General features: G+C 42.3%; 1 protein-coding gene across 26 annotated transcripts in view; it reads left to right on the forward strand.

The window, feature by feature from the left end:
* DAB1 (DAB adaptor protein 1) overlaps window positions 1-19,838 on the forward strand; it is a 414,543-nt gene that overhangs the window by 389,280 nt on the left and 5,425 nt on the right. For 23 of the 26 annotated variants that reach the window (XR_005257831.1, XM_038144728.1, XM_038144725.1 and 20 more), the window contains 6 exons: window positions 5,861-5,917; window positions 8,659-8,721; window positions 9,861-9,969; window positions 11,664-12,212; window positions 13,033-13,160; window positions 14,063-14,161. Coding sequence is in view for 25 of the 26 variants with exons in the window: in XM_038144728.1 (XP_038000656.1) it covers window positions 5,861-5,917; window positions 8,659-8,721; window positions 9,861-9,969; window positions 11,664-12,212; window positions 13,033-13,160; window positions 14,063-14,146 (990 nt within the window). In the remaining variant the exon portion in view is untranslated. The remainder of the gene's footprint in view (window positions 1-5,860; window positions 5,918-8,658; window positions 8,722-9,860; window positions 9,970-11,663; window positions 12,213-13,032; window positions 13,161-14,062; window positions 14,162-19,838) is intronic. The other 3 variants (XM_038144710.1, XM_038144714.1, XM_038144731.1) reach the window with 1 other exon arrangement.

Consider the following 19,838-nt stretch of genomic DNA (forward strand, 5'->3'; position numbering starts at 1 on the left):
GGGACAATATCTTGTGACCTGGATTGATGATTTGATGGGCCTTTGTTTTTTAGGCAGAATCATAGAGTGGAATCATAAAAGAATTTGGATTGGAAGTGATCTTAAAGATCTTCTGTTTCAGCAGGGATGCCTTTCACTAGACTAGGTTGCTCCAAGCCCCATCCAACCAGATTTTTGTTTTTTTTGTTTTTTTGTTTTTTTTTTTTTTGAGCTATTTTTTCTGGGATATTTTCTGGTTTATTCCTTAATAAAGACTTCAATGGCACAGGAAGCAGAAGCCAGGTCCTCCTCCCTAATCTTCCCAGTTTATAGCATCGTCAGCATAAAGTGATGAAGTTCCTTCATGTGTGTTAAGTACATGGTTTATGTGGAATTTAACACTTGAGCTCAAAGTTAAAGGCATTTTAAATAAAACTTGAAAAATTGTTTTCGCACTGCCAGCACTTGCAAGACAATTCAGAAGGCTGCTGACCTGAATTCAGTCTGATTTCCAGCAATCAGATTAATCACTTGTTAATGTATAGACAAGTAAAGATAATCTGGATAGTTTCTGAGCATTGAAAATCTGCCCATGCAAACTTCACGTTTCAGACCATCCCTGATTTTACATCTGGCATGTCAAATAGCAGGTTTTAACAGTGTAGGAATGCTGTTTCACAGATAGGAGTAAAATGTTGTAATTTATTTGTTCTTTTACACCATTTGGATATTGTGGGCCACATTTTAAGCTGATTTTAATCTGTAGGAGTTGTCCTGCTGGCAGGTTTTCCATCCTGCATGGGTAGTACCATTCCCCCAATGTGATCCGAAACCCTGCTCCCCTAGCAGAATGATTACCTGCTATCAAAGCTTGGAATTCATTTCCAAGTGCCATCCTTTAGGATTTTGGGATGTAATCACATGGTGTGGGCAAGCTGTAATCCAGCAGTGCTGCCCAGGATCAGTTTGTAACTGTTCTCTCTCTGTGCTATTCAAACAGCAAGAAGAAAAAACAAAACAAAAAAACCCCAAAGATGCAGACTTTGCCTCAGTGACACAGTTTTCTTGGTGGATATGGGGCACATGGATGCTGCCATGTTTAGATTTGTGTTTTTAATCCAGAACTTGGGCAATATAAATTAATGGTAAACATTTCAGTGATCCCTCCCGATTGTGCCACCTGTTGGCTCTCGTGTCTAAAGGCTTCCTGTGTATTTGCATTCCTAAACTTCTCTGGGTGCCTAGGCATTTTTTTGGGTAATATTCTGCACCTTTTGATTTTCTCCAAAGTGGAAAAAAGAATGTAGTTGAACTATAGGTGGATGTCATTGATTGTGGCACAAAGTTCTGTCACATACAGTGAATTTTTGTCTTTTATTCAATATCACCCATGCAGATTTTTTTCTGATAGAAGCTGATACATTAAATTGACAGCTGCAGCTTGTGTTGATTCACTACTTTTGGATTTGTTCAGAGCCTTACAGCTCAGAGTAGTTTGCTAAAACGTTTATTTGCAACCAGCTTTCTAAGTAGTGAAGTTTGCAGCTTTACCTGGTCTGCATCACTTTATGCCTTAAATTACATCATTTGCACAGTTAAGGGTTTGATTTTTGCAGATTCATTCAGTGCTACCCTACATTCTTAGGTACAGAAGTATACAGGTCTTGGCTTTTTTGCCTGCTGAAACTCACGGGATTTCAAAGTTTGGAAAATACCATGATGACAAGTTATTTAGTAATGAATGTAGAAATAACTTGTTTCTGAAGTTTGGTAGAGCTCCAGTCACCTGTTGTTTTGAAAAGCAGTAGATACACCTTTCAGCCAGTGCCTTGCAAGTATTTTAAATAATAAATATGAGGTTGTGCCTTATTCCTTTCCACTGTTAAGTTTATTCCCTGCAAGCATCCTGTTTCGGTCCAGAAGTGGAGTTTGGCTTCCACGTGGAAGTCTGGGTTCTCGTCATCTCTCCATCTCTCGTGTCTCCCACCTGCAGTTAAAGGAAGCCACCCCTTGTCCCCAGGCTGTGATCCTGACGTTAAAGGGCTCATCTTTCCCTGTCCTGACCACGTGGCTGGGACCTTGGCACCTGCACCCTCTGTGCCTGGGCATTTCCTTATCTTGGGAATGTGTAGCCTGGGAGCGGTGTGGGCCTGGCTCCAAGCTGGAGTCACTCTGGTGGTCTCTTGATTTATTAGAGTCTGCCAGAGAAAAGTGGTAATTGAAGCATTTTAAATAGCATTTCCTATAAGAGTAAATACCCCAAATACACAGGGAATTCAGAATTAAGTTCCCTGCAAATGAAGAGAAAATAAACAGATGAGTAAGCGTCTGTTTTGATCATATGAAGAGTTCCTTAATTTAAGGGAAGCTATCGAGCAACAGTGGAGCAATTCAATTCCCTCAACATGCCTCAGTAATCTGGGATGTCAATTATATCCCACAGTCCCAATTCTTCAGCTGTGCAGGAGTGACTAACAGGATGTTTAACCAGCACATCCAAGGCTTCCCAGTCACCAAACAAAGGAAACTGGACAGTTGGGAATGCAGTGAAGCTCAAGGCTGCCCTGTAATTGGGTACATCACACCCAGGACTTGGGTCTATGGCTTTAGGAGAATTCCCTGAAGGAGAATGGTCATGATCACTAACTCAGAGTTAGCCTGTCGAAATGAAAAGAGGAACTTTAAACAGGAGAATTCCCATGTCCCGTGAGATTCTGAGCACTGGATTTTTGCCCTGTGCAGTGTCAGATACCCAAAATGCCTGAATTTTGGGTAAAAATCCATCAGTGGTTTTATGGCAGCTCATGTTGCTGAATTCCCAGCCATACTGGTTGGGAATTGCCTCCATCACTGGAAGTGTTCAAGGCCAGGCTGGATAGGGCTCTGAGCAGCCTGATCTGGTGGAAAGTGTCCCTGCTCATGGCAGGGGGTAGAACTGGATGAGATTTAAGGTCCCTTCCACCCCAAACCATTCTTGATTCCACAATGAAATGTTGACAGCAGCCTTAAAATGAAAGGGTTGTGCTCAGCTGCACCTCTGTAAATCTGGGATGGTGACAGCAGTCTGTAACTGGGAAAGTTCATGGCATTTGAGGATCTTCAGGATCTGCAGGAAGCTGGAGATTGCAAAGACATTGACAATTTTTTCTTGACACTCATTCTTCTGTGTATTCTCTTTAATTGGGAAATAATTGAGCAATTCTTTGTTGAGTTCCCATGCCACTGCATTAATTCAGCAGTAGTTTTACAGGAAAACAATGTCTGTGGGATGTTTTTGGGATGTCTCAACCTACCAGACGTGGTTTGACTGATGATGGGTTTAGTCACGATGCTGACATGCTCCTTCACTGTGGTTCTAATTGGTTTTTTTAGAATGAATTATGGTTAATTAGCAAGCTGCTTGCAGCTCTTGGAGCTTGTAGCAGTATCAACAGTTGTGGTGTAAGGTGCAAAACAACTGGGGCTTTGCTGAGCTGCAATAACCGTTTGAACCATCAGAAAAGTTATTTGTCATAGCCAAAATCTTTACACGTTCAACTGAAATAAGATAGAAAATCTTTAGTTTGACCGACCGTTTGACTTGTCATTAGACTTCCATGTAAAATCTGTGTCAGAAGAAGGGAATTGGAGATGCAGAGAGGCTGTGGTTGGGTGACTCCTCTTTGGTCTGCTGGGCTGTGTGGTATAGCACTCACCCTGAGTGCAGGAAACCAAGTTTAAGCCCCTCTGCTGCCTTAAAGGAGTTGAATAGATAATACCCAGCTCAAAGGTTAATTACTAATTGCTGGTTATTTGCTATATTTAGTATCCTTCATACTCTTTTTTCTTGTTGAGCTGTGTAGCAGAGTACAAGTTAATTACCACGGGGTTTTTTCGTGCTTTTAAGCACCATCTTTGCTCCATTCTCTGCGATTACAAAACCACATTTTGTGAGATGCTGCTTTTATCATCTTGTTTGCAAAAGTACAGCAGTATTAAGCAGGTTTTCTCGTGCCATATGTCAGTGTGGATCCCTTGCTGCTGGTGAAAAACAGACTGAGTAGCAGAAGTTGGATATTCTGTCTTGATATGTGTACGGGAGTGAAAGAAGAAGGTGCTTCACACTCATGTGAGCACAGGAGCCCTGTTTTAGATTTCCCTTTTAAATTTGGAGCTTCTGCATTGCTTAGAAAAGATGTTTTTCAGAGGACTTGGTGATCAGAGGGAGTACTGGAGTGGCTCAGTTTCATGTGGTTTATGAAAGCTGCAGCTCGCTTGTCTCTTATCCTTATGGGTGCCTTCCAGCTCAGGATATTCTGTGATTACCATTGCTTGTGCACTCTGGAGTTTTCTCCAGCTCCTGGATAATAAGTTATTTTTTAGTGAAGAATGAAAAGTGTCACGAGGAATTCTGCTATATGCTTGGAGTGGTTACAAACTGCTCCTGGCTTGCAGTGCTGCTGCTGCTTTAAGGAGCCAGATTTACATATTTTGTGTTTGAAAGATTTACAGGATATTTCACCTGCCTGTATAGGAAGATGGAGTTTTCATGACAGATTTAATGTCACTGAGCTACAAGGATTAATTGTCCCTCCTCCGCCCCAGCCTGCACGTGAGGGGCTGGCGAGCTCCTGCTGGCTGAGCTGGAGGGGGTTGCACATCCAACACTGTGCCTTTTGGGAGAATGAAACCAAGCTTTTGCATCACTCTGGGGAGGAATCCTCACCTGGAGAAAGACCAGGAGCTGGAGCATCTCTCCAGGCTTCTAGTGCTGGATGGAGGGTGGGGGGCAGACAAGGCGGCTGTCAGAGCACAAAGTGATGAACTGCTGGCCAAAACTGGGCCCTCTGAAAGCATTCTGCTGTCATTTAAAGAGTGTTCTCAAAGTCTCTGGAGTTCTTTGAGTAAATGGACACAGCTTTTCTCTCACTTTCCTCTCCTGGAGCTGGGGGAGCACAGGGTCAGCTCCATGAAGATGCAGGACTGTATCTGCTCCTGATTGTGCTCAGTGACGTTTTGTTACTTTGGCTTTGCCTTTTCCCACTCTTCTATTTTCTCTTTTCTTCAGCTCTGTGATGAGGGGGGGGAAGCATTCTGGGCTGTTCGTGAGATTTTTAAGTGACATGGAATTACTGGCTTGTGTGGAGCTTTTCAGTCATCTTAGACTCGATTTTCACAGCCTGCTGTTGTTTGTGTCTGCAGAAATGAAGTCTCCAGCACTGCAATAAATGTTACCTGAAATTTAGCCTTCTGAAGTGATAATATGTGCTAAGTGTGTGGGTGGACACAGATATGTACAGATGTGAGGGCAGTATATCCCCACATATATTTACATACAAACTATAGATTTAAATATAACTTGAATTGACATATTTTCAAAATTGCTACAAAGAGAAAATAATTATCCTAATTATGTTTACATTGATGTTATAGTTTCCCTAGTTAGAGAAATGTGTGTTTTTTTCTGAAGGTACTTGGTTTTAGAGCTTTTGTCACCCAAAACTCAATCATTCTTTTTTCCCCTGAGGATTTAAATCCCTTCTTTCACTAAGCCAGGGGAAAGTTCCATTAATGTAAGCAGGATCAGAGCTCACTGGGTATGCTTACTGCTGAATTAATAAATATTTGGGAAAATAAATAGGTGTGTCACAAGTGGTAAAATTGCTTTATACACCAGAAGATGAGATTTAGCAGAAATGAAGTGTATGTTTGCCCCATATCCCAGCAGCATTCAGACTCACTGTTTTGACTGCCTGATTTCAGATCTGTGCTCACAGCAAGATGGAAAGGGTTTTCATTTCAATGCTGAAGTCAATAATTATGGAGGCTATCATTTTCATGCTCAGAAATTCATGTCATTTTCATAAATCATTCATCTCATTTCATAAATCATGCTTTACAGCTGGAGAATGGAAACTTATTGCTGGACATTGATGAAAATCTTGTTTCAGTCACTCAGGTAAGGCTGTGACACTAAAGAATATTTTAAGGAAATATAGCTGAAGTCATCTGTAGGAATAGTGCAATTGGAAAATGTTCAGCTTGGGATTAACTTCACTGGAACGTAGCTAATATCAGATGTGAATAATCTTAATGAAGCATAAGGGGTGAAATCAGTTCTGTAGTGACAGTGAAATCACAGAAATAAAAGATAAGTGCTTAGTGTCCAGGATCTCATGTGCTGCAAGTAGATAAAGGCAGCTCTGTGTCAGAGAAGATGCATTCATTTATTCAGGCTGAGAACTGAAGAAGTAGAAAAAAGACTCCTGAACCATTTGAGACTTTAAAATACACCTCCAAGGGTTGCTGTTTAAAGCTCCAGTCAGTAAGTGAAGGTGTTGTGTTCCCACTGAATTTGTGTTTATATTCTCTGATGTGGTTCTGTAGCTCCTGTTGTATATGAGGTTGATATTCTGTAAAAAAATAATTCCCCTGTAAATGTATTTCTTTTTCCTGGGGAATATTGTGAGTGAGGGTTTATTATAACAAAGTGCTGTAGACTTTCCTATCACTCTCTCCAGCTGCCTGTTTAGAAATGTGTCTGCAGAGCTTTAACAGAATTATATCTGTGAAGAATATCCAAAGATCCATCACCTCGAAGCGCTCTGAGAAGTATTACTATTCCCATTATCCAGGAGTATGGAGGCACTGGGATCTGAGTTACCACCTTTCAGATGCCTGTCATATAATCCAGAGTTTGAAAGTATACTGACTATCAATTTCCAGTATTCCTGTGAAACCTATACGATTTTTTCCACAAAAAGAAGAAAAAAAAAATAGCTTTGCACACAGCTGTGGGTACCCTGCCCTTCCCCATCCTCCCTGGCTTGCTCATCTGCTCCCTTTTGCTCATGGAAAGGACACAAATGTTCCTTAGGAGCAAACAGTGAGTAGTTCCCGGGGGGGGCAGGAGAAGGGCAGGTTTGGGGTGCTGCTAAACAAGCAGTTTGGAGAGGTGAGACGAAAGTGGCTCTTGGAGTATTTCAGTGTCACCTGACACCTCTTGAGTCAGGAGTGCCTGCAGAAGGCTTGAAGTGATTTCCAAATGAGTGCTGCTGTTGTCATTATTCCCACTTTTCTGGGCATTTTAACAGCCCTTGCCTAATGTGTTGAGTTTGTTGCTTGTTTGGGTTTTTTTCAAAAGCTACTCCTGTCAGTAATTTTCTGCTGAGTATTAGAATTGGTGTACCCTGAAGAAAACATGGCTTTCCCTCTTCCCTTCTGCATTTCCATGCAGATACTTCGAGGGATATCTAAGCCCATAGGAAGCAAATGCATTGTCATAGCACTAAAGCGATGTGATCTTTTTAATATAAAACATGATGTGAGAAAATTTGAGATAATTCATCACTGGGTGCTTCGTGACATGAAGCTGAGAATCAACAGAGCTGCTTAGACAAACTCCAGTTATAACTGATTGTGGTGTTGCTTTTATGTGTGGGAATAGAAAGTGGATTGGAAAAAAAATGTGTAAACTTTCGCTATGTGTAGTTTTACTCCTTAAGGGATAATTTTTAATGGAAGGTTAAAGGCAGGAAAAAGTCTTGGGGTGATTTTGGTCTCATGGAGGCCTGTAAAGCCTGACCTGCCAGTCTGGTTACTGTCCAAAGCATTCAGAGGCTGATTTTACAGGACAAGACTCAACTGAATGTCAAACCTGTCTGTGTGACAGGAGGATCTAAGGTTTATGTGCCTAAGATGGGGAGGAGATTCAACAAGCTAAACTAAGATTTGCATTAAATCTTGTTCATAATGAGAATTGTGCCTTCCCACATCTTGTGGGTGTGATACTGGGAAAACCAGTGAGAAAGGTAGTGAGAAGGAGAGGTTCTGGGTTCTCACCAAAGCTTTCCAGTATGACCACCCTGATAAGGGTGGTAGATGGGGTTTAGGTTTCCTGCAGAGCTCTGAGGGATCTGTGCTTTAACATCCCTGAACTCCAGCTGAACTCATTTGCAGGTGGGTGAGAGGGAGTGAAGTTGCTCTAGAACATGTGAAGGAGCTTTGATTATGCAGCCACTCGAGTTGCTTCTTATAATAAAGTGTGTTTTCTCTTCTGGTCCAGTTAGCCAGGCCTGCATGGCTGACCTGTTTTGAGCTGCCAGTGAAGGGCGTCCCAAGGAAATATTACTAACAAGAATTAAATGTACAGCCACAAACTTGCAATAACCCAGTTGTGCATCCTCCTTCAAGTCCACTTATCCAGGTCACACCTGTCCCATGGGCAAGGGGAAATCAGGCAGCACTTTAAAAGCCCTTCCCTTCTGTATCCTGCTGGCACTCCACGTGCTGCTGCCATGCTGTAAGACCTTGAAGTGAGGGTTTAGAAGAGGAGCCAGGGAAATGGGCTGGCCATAAATCATGCTTGGAGCTGACTGATGTTAAAGGCACAGCAGTAATGCATCCAGTCCTGTTCTAAATAGTTGTTTCATGTTTTATTAATTTTTTTTCATTTTGGAGAATTCCCTACAGAATTGTTTTCTAGTGAGTTGTTGGCTGTTTGGGTCCATTAGCAATATTAAAATCCCACAGCTTGGGCCCATGTGCTTCTTCCATGTGAGACTTCACAGCTGAAGCCTGCAGGACTTTGGGGAGGTTTCTCTTGTTTGCTGTTACCAGAGAACTTTACAAGTTGTAACTACTTAACTCATAGTTTCTTCTTCTCAAAAGATAAATGGATTTTTTTTTTTCTCTTTACAGGCTGTTACCCAACTAGAGCTTTTTGGGGACATGTCCACTCCTCCTGATGTAACCTCTCCCCCAGTGAGTACCCAGGCAAACTGCACTATGTTTTTCCTGCATGCTATTTTCAGCACATTTATGGAGCACATTTACAATTTGGGTCCTCAGCCGTTCCAGTGGGGAGGATTTCAAAGTAGTTTTTAGGTTTCAGGAATATAAAAGTGAAGTAGATTGAACGTGCAGTCCCTGCTTCACAACAATGTTCAAAAATACCTTTGATTTTTATTTTTCTGCTCTGGTGTTAAGTGTCACATAGGGTGCAACCTGAGCTGCAGATCTGCTTCTCTGGTGTTTGGCAGAGGGAAATGCTTCACTGCACTCTCACTGCACTGCAGAAGATCCAGTTACAGCCTCATATTTCATGTCTCTGGATCCACCAAGCACAGATCCCAGACCTGCTGTTAAAGGAGGGAAGTAAAGACAGAGAGAAAGGGCTGGATGTCTTTTAAGGGCAAAAAATAATGTCTCAACATGTTTTTCAGCATCGTAAGATAACAAAAAAATTTTCATATAAAGCTTTAGAGCCTTGCATTAAGCTGTAGGGAAGTGTGAATATACTGAGAAAATTCAGGTGCTGTGAGATCAGGAGCCTCAGATCTCCAGTGTATTCTGGATTAGGTCTGGGACTAGATGTTCAAAGCCCTTTCTGCTCATCCTCAGCTTACTCAATTGGATTTGGCTTCTCCTTTAATGTAGACCTATGATTCTAGTCCTGTTGGTTAATTAGAAGAAATACTTATTCAGTTTTCCATAAATCCTGTAGATATTCATTTACCTTAACTGTTATTAATAACTTAAAAGTTAATGCCTTGGTCACTGCCTTTCCCTTTTGTCACCTAACATCTAAAATCACAAGTCTGTACGTTCTGGAGAAAGAAATTATGTCAGTGTTTTGGTCATGATGCATTCCAGGCAACTTTCACCTTGATTTTTTTCCTCTGATAGAATGTTTCACCATTTCTTTCTTTTCGTCCCATCTCCAGCAAATTCCAATATTTCTATTTCTATTGCTTCTTTCCTTCTACATCTTCCCGTTCTTTCTTCTTTCTCGTTCTTCACTCCAAACCTGGATTTTAGAGCTCCAGGTGATGTGACAGCAGTGTGCAGCAGAAGCTGCAGCTGATACATCACCCTTGTTTTTTTCTGCTGTCTCCCTGCAGACTCCTGCTACTCCAGGTGATGCCTTTATCCCATCTTCATCCCAGTCACTCCCTGCTAGTACAGACATGTTTGGTTCTGTACCTTTCAGCACTGCTGCCGTACCCTCAGGTAAGGAATGCACTGGAATTAAAGTCTGGATTCAGATTTGGGGATCAGTGCCCAGCTCTGGTTTGCATTTCAGTACTCGGGGCATTGATTTTAGCAGGGTGGAAATGGGGAAGGCTTTTGAGGTCAGTGCTTCAGGGCAAGGCAAAGCAGGGAGTACATTAGTTTGAATTTGCCTGTATTTTTTTTAAAGCAGAAGCCAAAAAAGTCACTAGGAGTTCAAGCATAGTTCAGCCATCTGGATAACAGAACTTCTAGGTACAGGAGGAAGAGAGGTAACAGCATTTAGTTTAAATTTTGGGGGTTCTGTGGTAGCAGTGAATATCCTCTGCTGTCTCCAGTAAACAAAGACTTAGAATTTGATTGCACTTCAAGGGCATTCCACTTTGTCAAATCCTGCAATGTCCTCAAGACTTCCCTGGGTTCCTCAGAGTGCTCAGAATTCAAAAGCTGGGTGCATTCTGCACAGACACTCTGGTTTGATGGCTGATCTCTCCCAGTGCTCTCAGCCCCACTTAGGAAAGGAAGGGAGGACGAGGAGGAGGAGGAGGAGGAGTGCCTTGAATCATTCAGCAGTGACTTTCTAATTGGTTGCCTCCTCTGATGGCACCAGATTAGCCACTGCACCTCAGGCAGGTGAAGTGTTTGGGGATGTCAGATGGCAGCCTCTGCTGGGATGGGCTCACAATGTGGGCAAGATTATCTGGAGAATCCATCCTGGACATCTGTTGGAACAGAAATGTATCTGAGCTACTGCTCCTTCCATCACTCAGGAGCTAGGTCTCTCAAAATTCAATTCCTTATTTTTTCATTTTATTGAGTTTTGGGCTTTTCCCTGTACAGTATAGCAGCCACCCTTAAGTTTGTGATTACAAAACAGCTTAGAAATAAAGCAAAGAGGAAAAGGTACAGGAGGATTGGGGAAACACTCAGGTTGGAAACAAGAGTTTTAAAGCTATAGCAGTATTAAAATTGAGAGAGAAGTTACATTATGTAAAGTATTAGTGGTAAGAATTGAATTTAAATGTGAAACAGCATATCTGTAAAGCACAATACTTGTATCAGTGGAACATAATTATGTTAGGTAGTTTAATTTGTAAAATGTTTTACAGGAGTTTTCGTTTCAGAGCACTTTTTTTGTTGTTGTAAATAAAAAAGCACCTGATCCTATAATTCCTACACAGTCAAACTCCTGGTAGCTTTAAAGGAGGCTTCAGGTCTGACAGGAAGCAATTATAATTTTGGTTTTAATCATTAATTTCCTCCTCAGCTGGAGGGGGTTATGTTAGCCTAATACCTGAAGCAGTTTGTTGTTAATAGGTATTTAGTGCAGCAGAAGCTCAAGATCTTTTTGATGTTCTCAAGTAATTGGGTAATAACCAAGTGTGAGGGTTTTAATCTGAAATCATCTGGGTTGGATTTTTTTATTAGTAGTAGTAGTAGCAGCATTATGATGCAATTTGAGATTATTGCATTGCAGAGTCCACCAGCTTGTGGTTCTGTCTGTGAGTACTTGTGCAGAGATGTGAATTCAGTGTTCTCAGTTTCCTTTCCAAGCATGCTGCAGCTCTGGGATCACAGGTGCAGCTCTGCACGTTTCTGATTTATTGAGTCGCTTTTCCTGCATGCTCTCCAAAGCACCATTAAAATCTTCCATCCCGTTTGTTTCCCCCTCCTGCTCTCTTTATTCCCCACAGGTTATGTTGCCATGGGAGCTGTCCTGCCCTCCTTCTGGGGACAGCAACCTCTTGTTCAACAGCAGCTGGCCATGGGTGCCCAGCCTCCAGTCGCTCAGGTGATGCAGGGAGGACAGCCCATCGCGTGGGGCCAGCCCGGCATCTTCCCTCCCACCCAGCAGCCGTGGCCATCCGTGGCTGGCCAGTTCCAGCCCACTGCCTTCATGCCAACACAAACTGTTTTGCCTTTACAAGCAGCCATGTTTCAAGGTACCATTGCTCCTATAGCCACCGTCCCGCCCACGAGCGATTCCAACAGATCGAGTCCGCAGACAGACAGGCCCAGACAGAAAATGGGAAAAGAAATGTTTAAGGATTTCCAGATGGCTCAGCCTCCACCAGTGCCATCAAGAAAACCAGATCAGCCTTCCCTCAGTTGTACCTCAGAGGCCTTCTCAAGTTACTTTAACAAAGTTGGGATGGCACAGGAAGCAGATGATTGTGATGACTTTGACATCTCTCAGTTAAATTTGACTCCTGTGACTTCCACGACACCATCTACAAATTCACGTGAGTATTCATGCGCTTTCAGCCATCCCTTTCCTCAGACGTGACTGCTCCTCAAAGCACTTCTGTCTCTTTATAAATTCCAACCCAGATACTGAGAGCCTTCATGCATGCTCTGGCTTAAGAAATGTGTTCCAGCCATAAAGGAAAATACCATAGAGGAATTTCAGAGGTCATAGAGATGAGCAGCCCAGACAGCTACAGTCTGAAATTTCATTTCTAAAATTAAATGTTGTAATATTTGTTTTGTGATGGGAACATGCAAGCTGGTTGGCAGAAGCTCATGGCATTCAACCTTACCACTGGTTTCACTTATGTCCCATCCATGCTTCTCTGAAATTAGGGGATGGGTATTTATTTTAGTAGCTCGACATATTGGACACGTGGGGAAATTCATTGGAGAGCTGTAAAATAAGCTTATGGTGTTCATAGCATGGCAGTGGGGGACCTTCTGTTTTCAGCAGATTGCTGAAAAGAGGAATTCATGAGATTCACCTGGGGTCAGTCAGAGACCTGTTTCACTTACTTGCCACAGGGCAGGTGACTCACATATTCCTAATGTAATGTAGTGGTGTCTCCCACCTTCATAAAGACAGGCCAGATGCAGCCAAACTTAATTTGGAAGTTGCCAAATGAAATCAGACACGTGGGATTGATAATGACAACTGTGCCCAAATTTACCTCCGGCAGCTCCTTGCTAGAGAATGATTCTCGAGGGTGGTGAAAGCTGAGGGATGTAAAAGTGTGAGCAAATTTTGCGCTGAAGTGTCTTTTTGAAGAAATCAGCAGAATAATTGTTGTTGTTGCCTTAATCCTTGTTTAGCTCCTACCCCTGCACCCAGACAGAGTTCTCCATCAAAATCATCAGCATCTCATACGAGTGACCCTGCTGCAGATGACCTCTTTGAAGAGGGATTTGAAAGCCCAAGCAAAAGTGAGGAGCCAGAGGCTGTGAGTAGCAAGGAGGTTTCTAAATCTTCATTGTCTCCTTTTAACTAGAAAAGATAAAAGCTGATTAAATGTTGTTCTGTAGTGTCAGAAACAACTTTTCCAGTAGGGCTGGGTGGTGCTTGTGGGGGAGCTGCAGCCAGAATTCCCGTCCTGCTTTGGGTTTGACAGCTGATAGCACAGCATTTCTGCTGATGTGCACTAACACTGCATACAAGGAACCAAACTCAGAGTTTATATGTAAGGCTGCACATGGTGGATGTATCCAATGTCCTCTTTAGCACACCAGCAGTCACTTCACTCATGGTAAGGAAGTTTGGGGTAAAACAACAAACATGCTGAGGCTGCAGAGAAATATGTGAGAGTTTGTGTGTTAAAAGATGATGGTTGGTGTTGTCTTGCACATTCTTGCATCCCAGTTGCTTGCCTAGCTACGTTCCTCAATGTTCTGGCCCTCGGTATGTGATTCCTTTGCCTTTATGGACCAAAGCAAGAACTGTTATCCAAGCAGTGACTGTCAATCACCAGGTGTCTTAGAGAGGGAGGAGCCCGAGTGAGCCAAAGGCAAGAGGGGGTCAGTACAACAAAAAGTGCAAAATAACCCAAGCTTGGACTCTTTCTGTTTCACATGGCTTTCAGGGCCTTCTGCAGTTCTGGTTGGCCTGATCCAGTACCTTCTGAAGTCTGTGGCAGCTCCTGCCTGGGCTCCAGCAGGAACTGGTGAGGTCCTTTGGTGCCTGCAGCAGCTGTCGAAACTGCTACGGCTTTGGAGAGCGGCGAGGCCTCACTCTCTGGTTTTCATGAGATAGGATGTACTTGTTATGCCCACAGCATGAAAATAACCTCGTGTTGACTTTTCACTTTCTATTGTTGAGAAAAAAAGGTGTTATGTTCTTGTATTCTAGCCTGATGGGTCTCAGGCCTCCTCCAACAGTGATCCCTTTGGTGAGCCAACTGGTGATACTATAAGTCCACAGGTCGGTAGCTAGATAGCACAGGTTGGGGTAGGTATCTGTCCTTTTTTTCTCTACACCTTGAGGTGTTCACTTACTCTTCCACCAGTGCCTGCCATTGCTTTCATGGATGCATGGTTTATTTTTTTTTTTTTCCTTTTCATCTCTTCTGTTTTACCTCTCCATCCTCCGCAGTGTATTCCTCGTGCTTGGTGGTTTGCATGGCTTTTGCCATTCACTGAGTGTTGCAGCTTATGCAAATATGTGTCTTTCAGCTGCCTGCATGCTTTAAAGAAATGTAGACTTATTTTACTTTGTGTTCAAATTCTGAGGACAAATAGGGAAACTGAGCCATTATTACCAACATTTTAGGCAGAGCATTTTTTTTTATCAAAGCCACCCTTGTAGATGTAACATATTAAACATATTAAATGGAATAAGACATCTTACCCATAGACATAACAATCATTAAATAAAATTATGTAATGATACATGAATGTCTCTACCCTAAATCAATGGGATAATCAGTAGAAGAAGCACGTTTATTATCTGCATGTAAAAAATATTGAAATGGGTTTGTGTATTTTTATCTCCAACTGCAAATTAGAAACATCTGAAAATTATCATCATTCATATTACCATTGGCATACTGATGTTTTAAAAATTATTCATCAATGTAAGTCATTTAAACCCAGACAGACGGGAAAGATGATCTGTTCATCTTTTGTGTTACAGAACACGTAGAAAATGTGGCTGCCTGTGAATGCTCTGTGATTTGTTTCAATACAGTAAATATATTTTGCCAAAAAAAACAGTGAAGCTACAAAGTTTTATGAGTGCTGAGCGTTGTTATTCCATCCAAATACTCTCTAGTGTTGCTGTTTGAAGAATATGTTTCATTATCTTCTCCCCGTCTGCCACTCCTGTTTGGTATTGCCCAAATACATGATCTGATATGGCTTCTGTGCTCCAGCACAGAGCTCCTGGAGCTAATCCAGAGCAGTGGGAGAACCCTTCCCAATTTTGTACAGAAATTCCCCTGGGTTTGCCAGTGACTTACCCATCCTCAGTTTAGTTTCAGCTCAAAATTAATTGTTCCATTAGGAGTCAGTTTACTTTGTGCATTAAATATGGTTTTAAAAAAAACTTGCAGTAACTTAGCTTTGATCCACTTGGGAATAATGAGGTTCTCTCTTAATAACATGTGGTGCTGTGAGAGGGCATCTCCCCCTTCTGTAGCTTCACCCATGCTCAGCTCCTGCAGCAAAAGTGTAGCATTAAGCTTTGTGTCTCCTTGAGTCCAGGAGTGACAGTGTGAGGAGAAAGTCCAGCTGGGATGAGCTGCTCCAGCAAGAACATTCATTATTTACTCCAGTGAGAGCTGCTGCTGCAGATGGATGGTCCCACTTGATAATTTGGCTGTGCCTTTGCCTGACCTTGGCCAGCACAGGCATCCCCAGCTATCCCAGCTTCAGACCACTCCAAGAGTTCTTCCCTACATCATGAAAAAGGATTTGCCCTGTATCTGAGTCTCACACTCTGGAAACCCACATACATCTGTTTATTATGGTTTATCACAGTCAGGGTGGTTCTGCAATTCAGAGCTACCAGGACAGTGTATTACCAGTGGTTGCATATGGTTTTGCTGCATTTTTAGTTAATCCCTGTACAGCCTCACATCAAATATGTATAATTCTCAGAAATATATGCTGGGAAACATTAACTAATGTTCCTGATTATCATATTACAGTAATTCCTCAGAGCTGTAGGCAAGAACAGGAAGCTGAACAAAAAAAGAAAGCCTCTCTCCAGTGTAGTTCCACTAATATCATTGTGCCTGTGTGCAGAGCCATTCAGCAGCAGTCTGTAGGAAATCCACTTCCCAAAGCCAGCCCAGCTAATTCTGAAGCCTGGTGTTGTCAGAGCAATGGGAAGTCTAATCTCCATGGAAAATTAGCAATTCAGGACTTACTGTGGAGTTGTGTATTGAGCTCTGCATTTGGAGAGAAACTTAATGGGGAGAAACATGTCGTGCAAAAGAATCACAGTCTGCATAAAAGCCACTTTTGTGGCTTAGATGGGAGATTACTTCGCTCTTTAGAACATGGTTCTTACTCCAAGAACTGCACAGTAACAACTCAGCTGAATGGACCTCTCAGGAGAGCATTGTGTGCAGAAATGTCAAATCTGTCTGTTCCCAGATCTCTGAAATCAGCTCTGCCCATACCATATCTTTATTTATCTTGATGTATTCAGAATAACCACCTGCCTGGTTTTTTATACCCTGATCTTTCAAGGTACCACATCAATTTGGTTTCTTGATTCCTTCTGATACTCTAAATTATCATCTAGTTACTATCTTTTTTTTTCCCTGCTTTTCCTCTCTTCTTTCCTTCCAGAAGCAGCTGTTTCTAGAAGTCACCCTTCCAGAAATAGCTATGAGCTCTTAGTAGGTAAATGTGACATTTTATGGATATATTACATTTTTGTCCCTTTATGGTTAAGGATAAGAAGCAAAAAGGCCCAACTTCCACAAGTGAAATGAGATTAACTCTTTGCAGAGCTGTTTATTGTATTTGGTTGTTTCCCCTTTGTTCATGCATGCTGTTGAGGACAGATAGTGATTTTGCAGAGGAGGTGAAGAGAATACAAAATGACTGCCGCCGTCAGATTACTTAATGTTTAATCCCCACTGCTTTCTTTAGATTATGTGGGGAGTAATTGTGGTGAAAGGAGAGAGAGGGAAAGAACTGTTTCTTAGCTCTGATCCTACCAAATATCTTAAACATTTCTTACTGTTGACATTTTACATTAAAGCAGGGAGTTTGAACAGAGGAACAAGCACAGCTCTATTGAGCTGCTGCCCAGCTCGAAACTTGCACTGGCAATCATTCATGAGACATTCTCAAGAAACCTTCAAAACATTTGTGGCTAGAGCGTATCTCCCTGAAAAAAAAATTCTTCAGTTGTTCTGAGAAATGTGTGCAGACAATTAGGAACTCTCAAAACGTGTGACACCCTTCACAATGCCATCAGCACTGTCAGGAGAGCAACAGTTCATTAGAATATTTGTCTATCAGCTTTTGGTGGTGCTTTGGTGGCCCACTGCCATCATCCATCTTGGAGCAAGTGCTGTGCTCAGTGATAAATGTTCCTAAAAATCTTAGTCAGCTCTGGGACGGGCTGCTGTAACTTTTATATTTGGGCTGGTTTTAGGAAGTGGAGAGAAAATAACAATTTATGGACAAAGCCTTGGGTTACCTGGGAGTTTAGCGAGCCTCAGGAGGGAATATTAAGCAGATTCTGCATCCTCGTCTTGCTTCTGCCCCTTTTCTGTTCCAAATAGGCTCAAAATACTAAAGGCTGTATTTGCAGGACCTGTTCCAGTCTTTCACGTGGCTCGATTGGAACTGGATAATCAAGTCCAAAGAGAAATTCCTAATTGCAGGTGACCTGTTCTTGCTGTGGGCTCTAAAGCTGTCATTCTCAAGCTGAAGACACAGTGCTGAGCAGGGCTGGGAACCTGAGAGAAGTAGTGTTGTCTCTGGAAGGGGATCACAGGTTGGGAAGTCCTGCTTCACTCCAGAGAAATCCTAAAATTAACATTTCAGGTCTCCTGCTCAGTTGGTTGTTCCTGTTTCCCAGGAAATATGGAGGGGCATGAGCAGAGAAATTCAGGCTGCTCTGTGAACAGGGGCATCCTGCAGGTTTGCCTCCATCTCTGCTGCTGCAGTCTCCTTCAAGCTGTCCATTTTCATGTGCCAGCTCATACAAGGGCTTCTCACCTCTTCAGTGTCACCAGCCCACCTGAGGTCACCTTGTACCCTTCAATTTCTGCAACTTCTTCCTCTAAACCTGAGGCAGCGTTCTTTGTAGCTTGTCTAGAGCTGTGTTCTTGTTGATTTGCAACCCAACAACTCAATTTAGGGACAAGCTCTCCTCGCTTCCTCTGTGATGAGGTAATTTAAAAGTTCCTTCTTCTGCACGACAACTGATTTTAAAAATCTACTTGTGAAAATTTAGCATCTTTGAGACTTCTGAACAATTTCCTTCAAATTGGCCATTAGTTTCGATTGTTATGAAGGAGAATTGACAGATATGTAGATGGGAGGAATATGTGGATGACAGATCTGTAGATGGAAATAATTGTGTGGCTACTGTTTTGGGAGAGGGGCCCAGAAATAATCAGTGTTTCTTGGCTGCAGTTCATTTTTATATCAGGACTAAGATATGGAGCAGGTTCATCTTTCTGAGTAGTTGTCACTGCATTTGCATTGCATGGATGTACAGCGTCCGTCCTGCTACTAAAATGACAGAGGTTTTTAGAATGCTAATAATTAAACTGGATATTTGAAACTAGGAGATATTGCTAGGTAGGTTTATGGTTAGAACAGAGGCATAATCCTGAAGGTTGCTGTATTTATGCTGCTAATGAAGGCTGTAAGAAAAATAACCACATATTAGTAAGTAATAATAAGCAATAAATAAAAACTGGCTGTTTATGGGGCAATAGGAATGACCTGTCTCATCACCAAAGATATTTAATTTCAACCCCGCTTGCCAATTTTACTCTGTCCTATTTTGCCTACGGGTCAGCATGCAAAAAAACAGAGAAGATGCTTTGCACTCCCACCCCCTTCACTTGCAACCCCAGCACAAGATGCTCATTTTGTATGGCTCTCCAGCACACTTATTTCATGAAACTCTTTATCATTTGAGCCTGCCCTTTCTGATCAGTCAGCCAGGAGTGAAAGTGGCTGTAAAGGGCGTGGAAATCTGTGCAGGCCTCACCTCCTCAGCTGAGAACATCTTGCCTGCAGCTCTGCACGGAGCAGGTGCCTCGCAGTGATCAAAGGGCTGCCAGGGTAAAAATAGTTTCTTCCTAACCCACAGTTCTGTTTTGTGACTGAATTCACCCCTGCAAGCCCGAGTGGGTGCTGAGTCTTTCAGGAGATGCTCCCCAGTGATTAGTTCTGCTGGGGAGCAGGTGTTAATATCTTCAAATGGGATGCAGATTTACTTCTAGCATTTGCATAATGTTATTCTAAAGCATTAGCACCCTTGTTGCCTCACACAGTAGTGGACTGCATCAGAAATGGTGTTTGCTGCTGTCTTGTCCCCCTTCAAATGGGAAGAATAAAGTGATTTGCAGCATGAAGTATTTCTGGAATACAGCAGCAAAAAAAAAAAAAAAAAACAACAAAACATAAAAGTGCTTCCAGTTCTTCTCTTGGTTTCTCCCTGTGGGCTGATGAAAGCACATCAGAAGTGATTCTGGGCCAGTTCAGCAAGGAGAGCACTGTAAGATTCAAGGGGTTTATGTGAATTAGAAGCTTTGTCTGCTATTTTATTTGTTCCTCTCTTTTTGTTCTGACAAAGACCAGTTATTTCCTTTCCTTCCCTCTGTTCCTAATGCAGTGGTAGAAGTAGGAGGCAGAAAATGTTGGTGAGATGCTGTGAGAAGAGTTAATGCTCACCTGCCTTTTCATAGCATGCTCTGTGACTTTTGTGTGGATTATGTAAAAAAAAAAGGAGGAGTTATTTCTGCTTTCAAAACCCTCCAAAATAGTGCCTGGCACTGTGAGAGGAGCTGTCCATGAAGTCAACAGGACTCAACTCTCCTTTTGCCTTTTTCCTGTCCCTTTCTGCTCTCTTTTGCCCTCTTGAGTATCAATATTTTACAGATACTGTTTGCATTGTTAGGCTAAAAGCATGCTTGAATTGGCTC

The sequence above is a fragment of the Motacilla alba genome, chromosome 8 (genome assembly GCF_015832195.1).
Source record: "Motacilla alba alba isolate MOTALB_02 chromosome 8, Motacilla_alba_V1.0_pri, whole genome shotgun sequence".
Classification (NCBI taxonomy): Eukaryota; Metazoa; Chordata; class Aves; order Passeriformes; family Motacillidae; genus Motacilla; species Motacilla alba.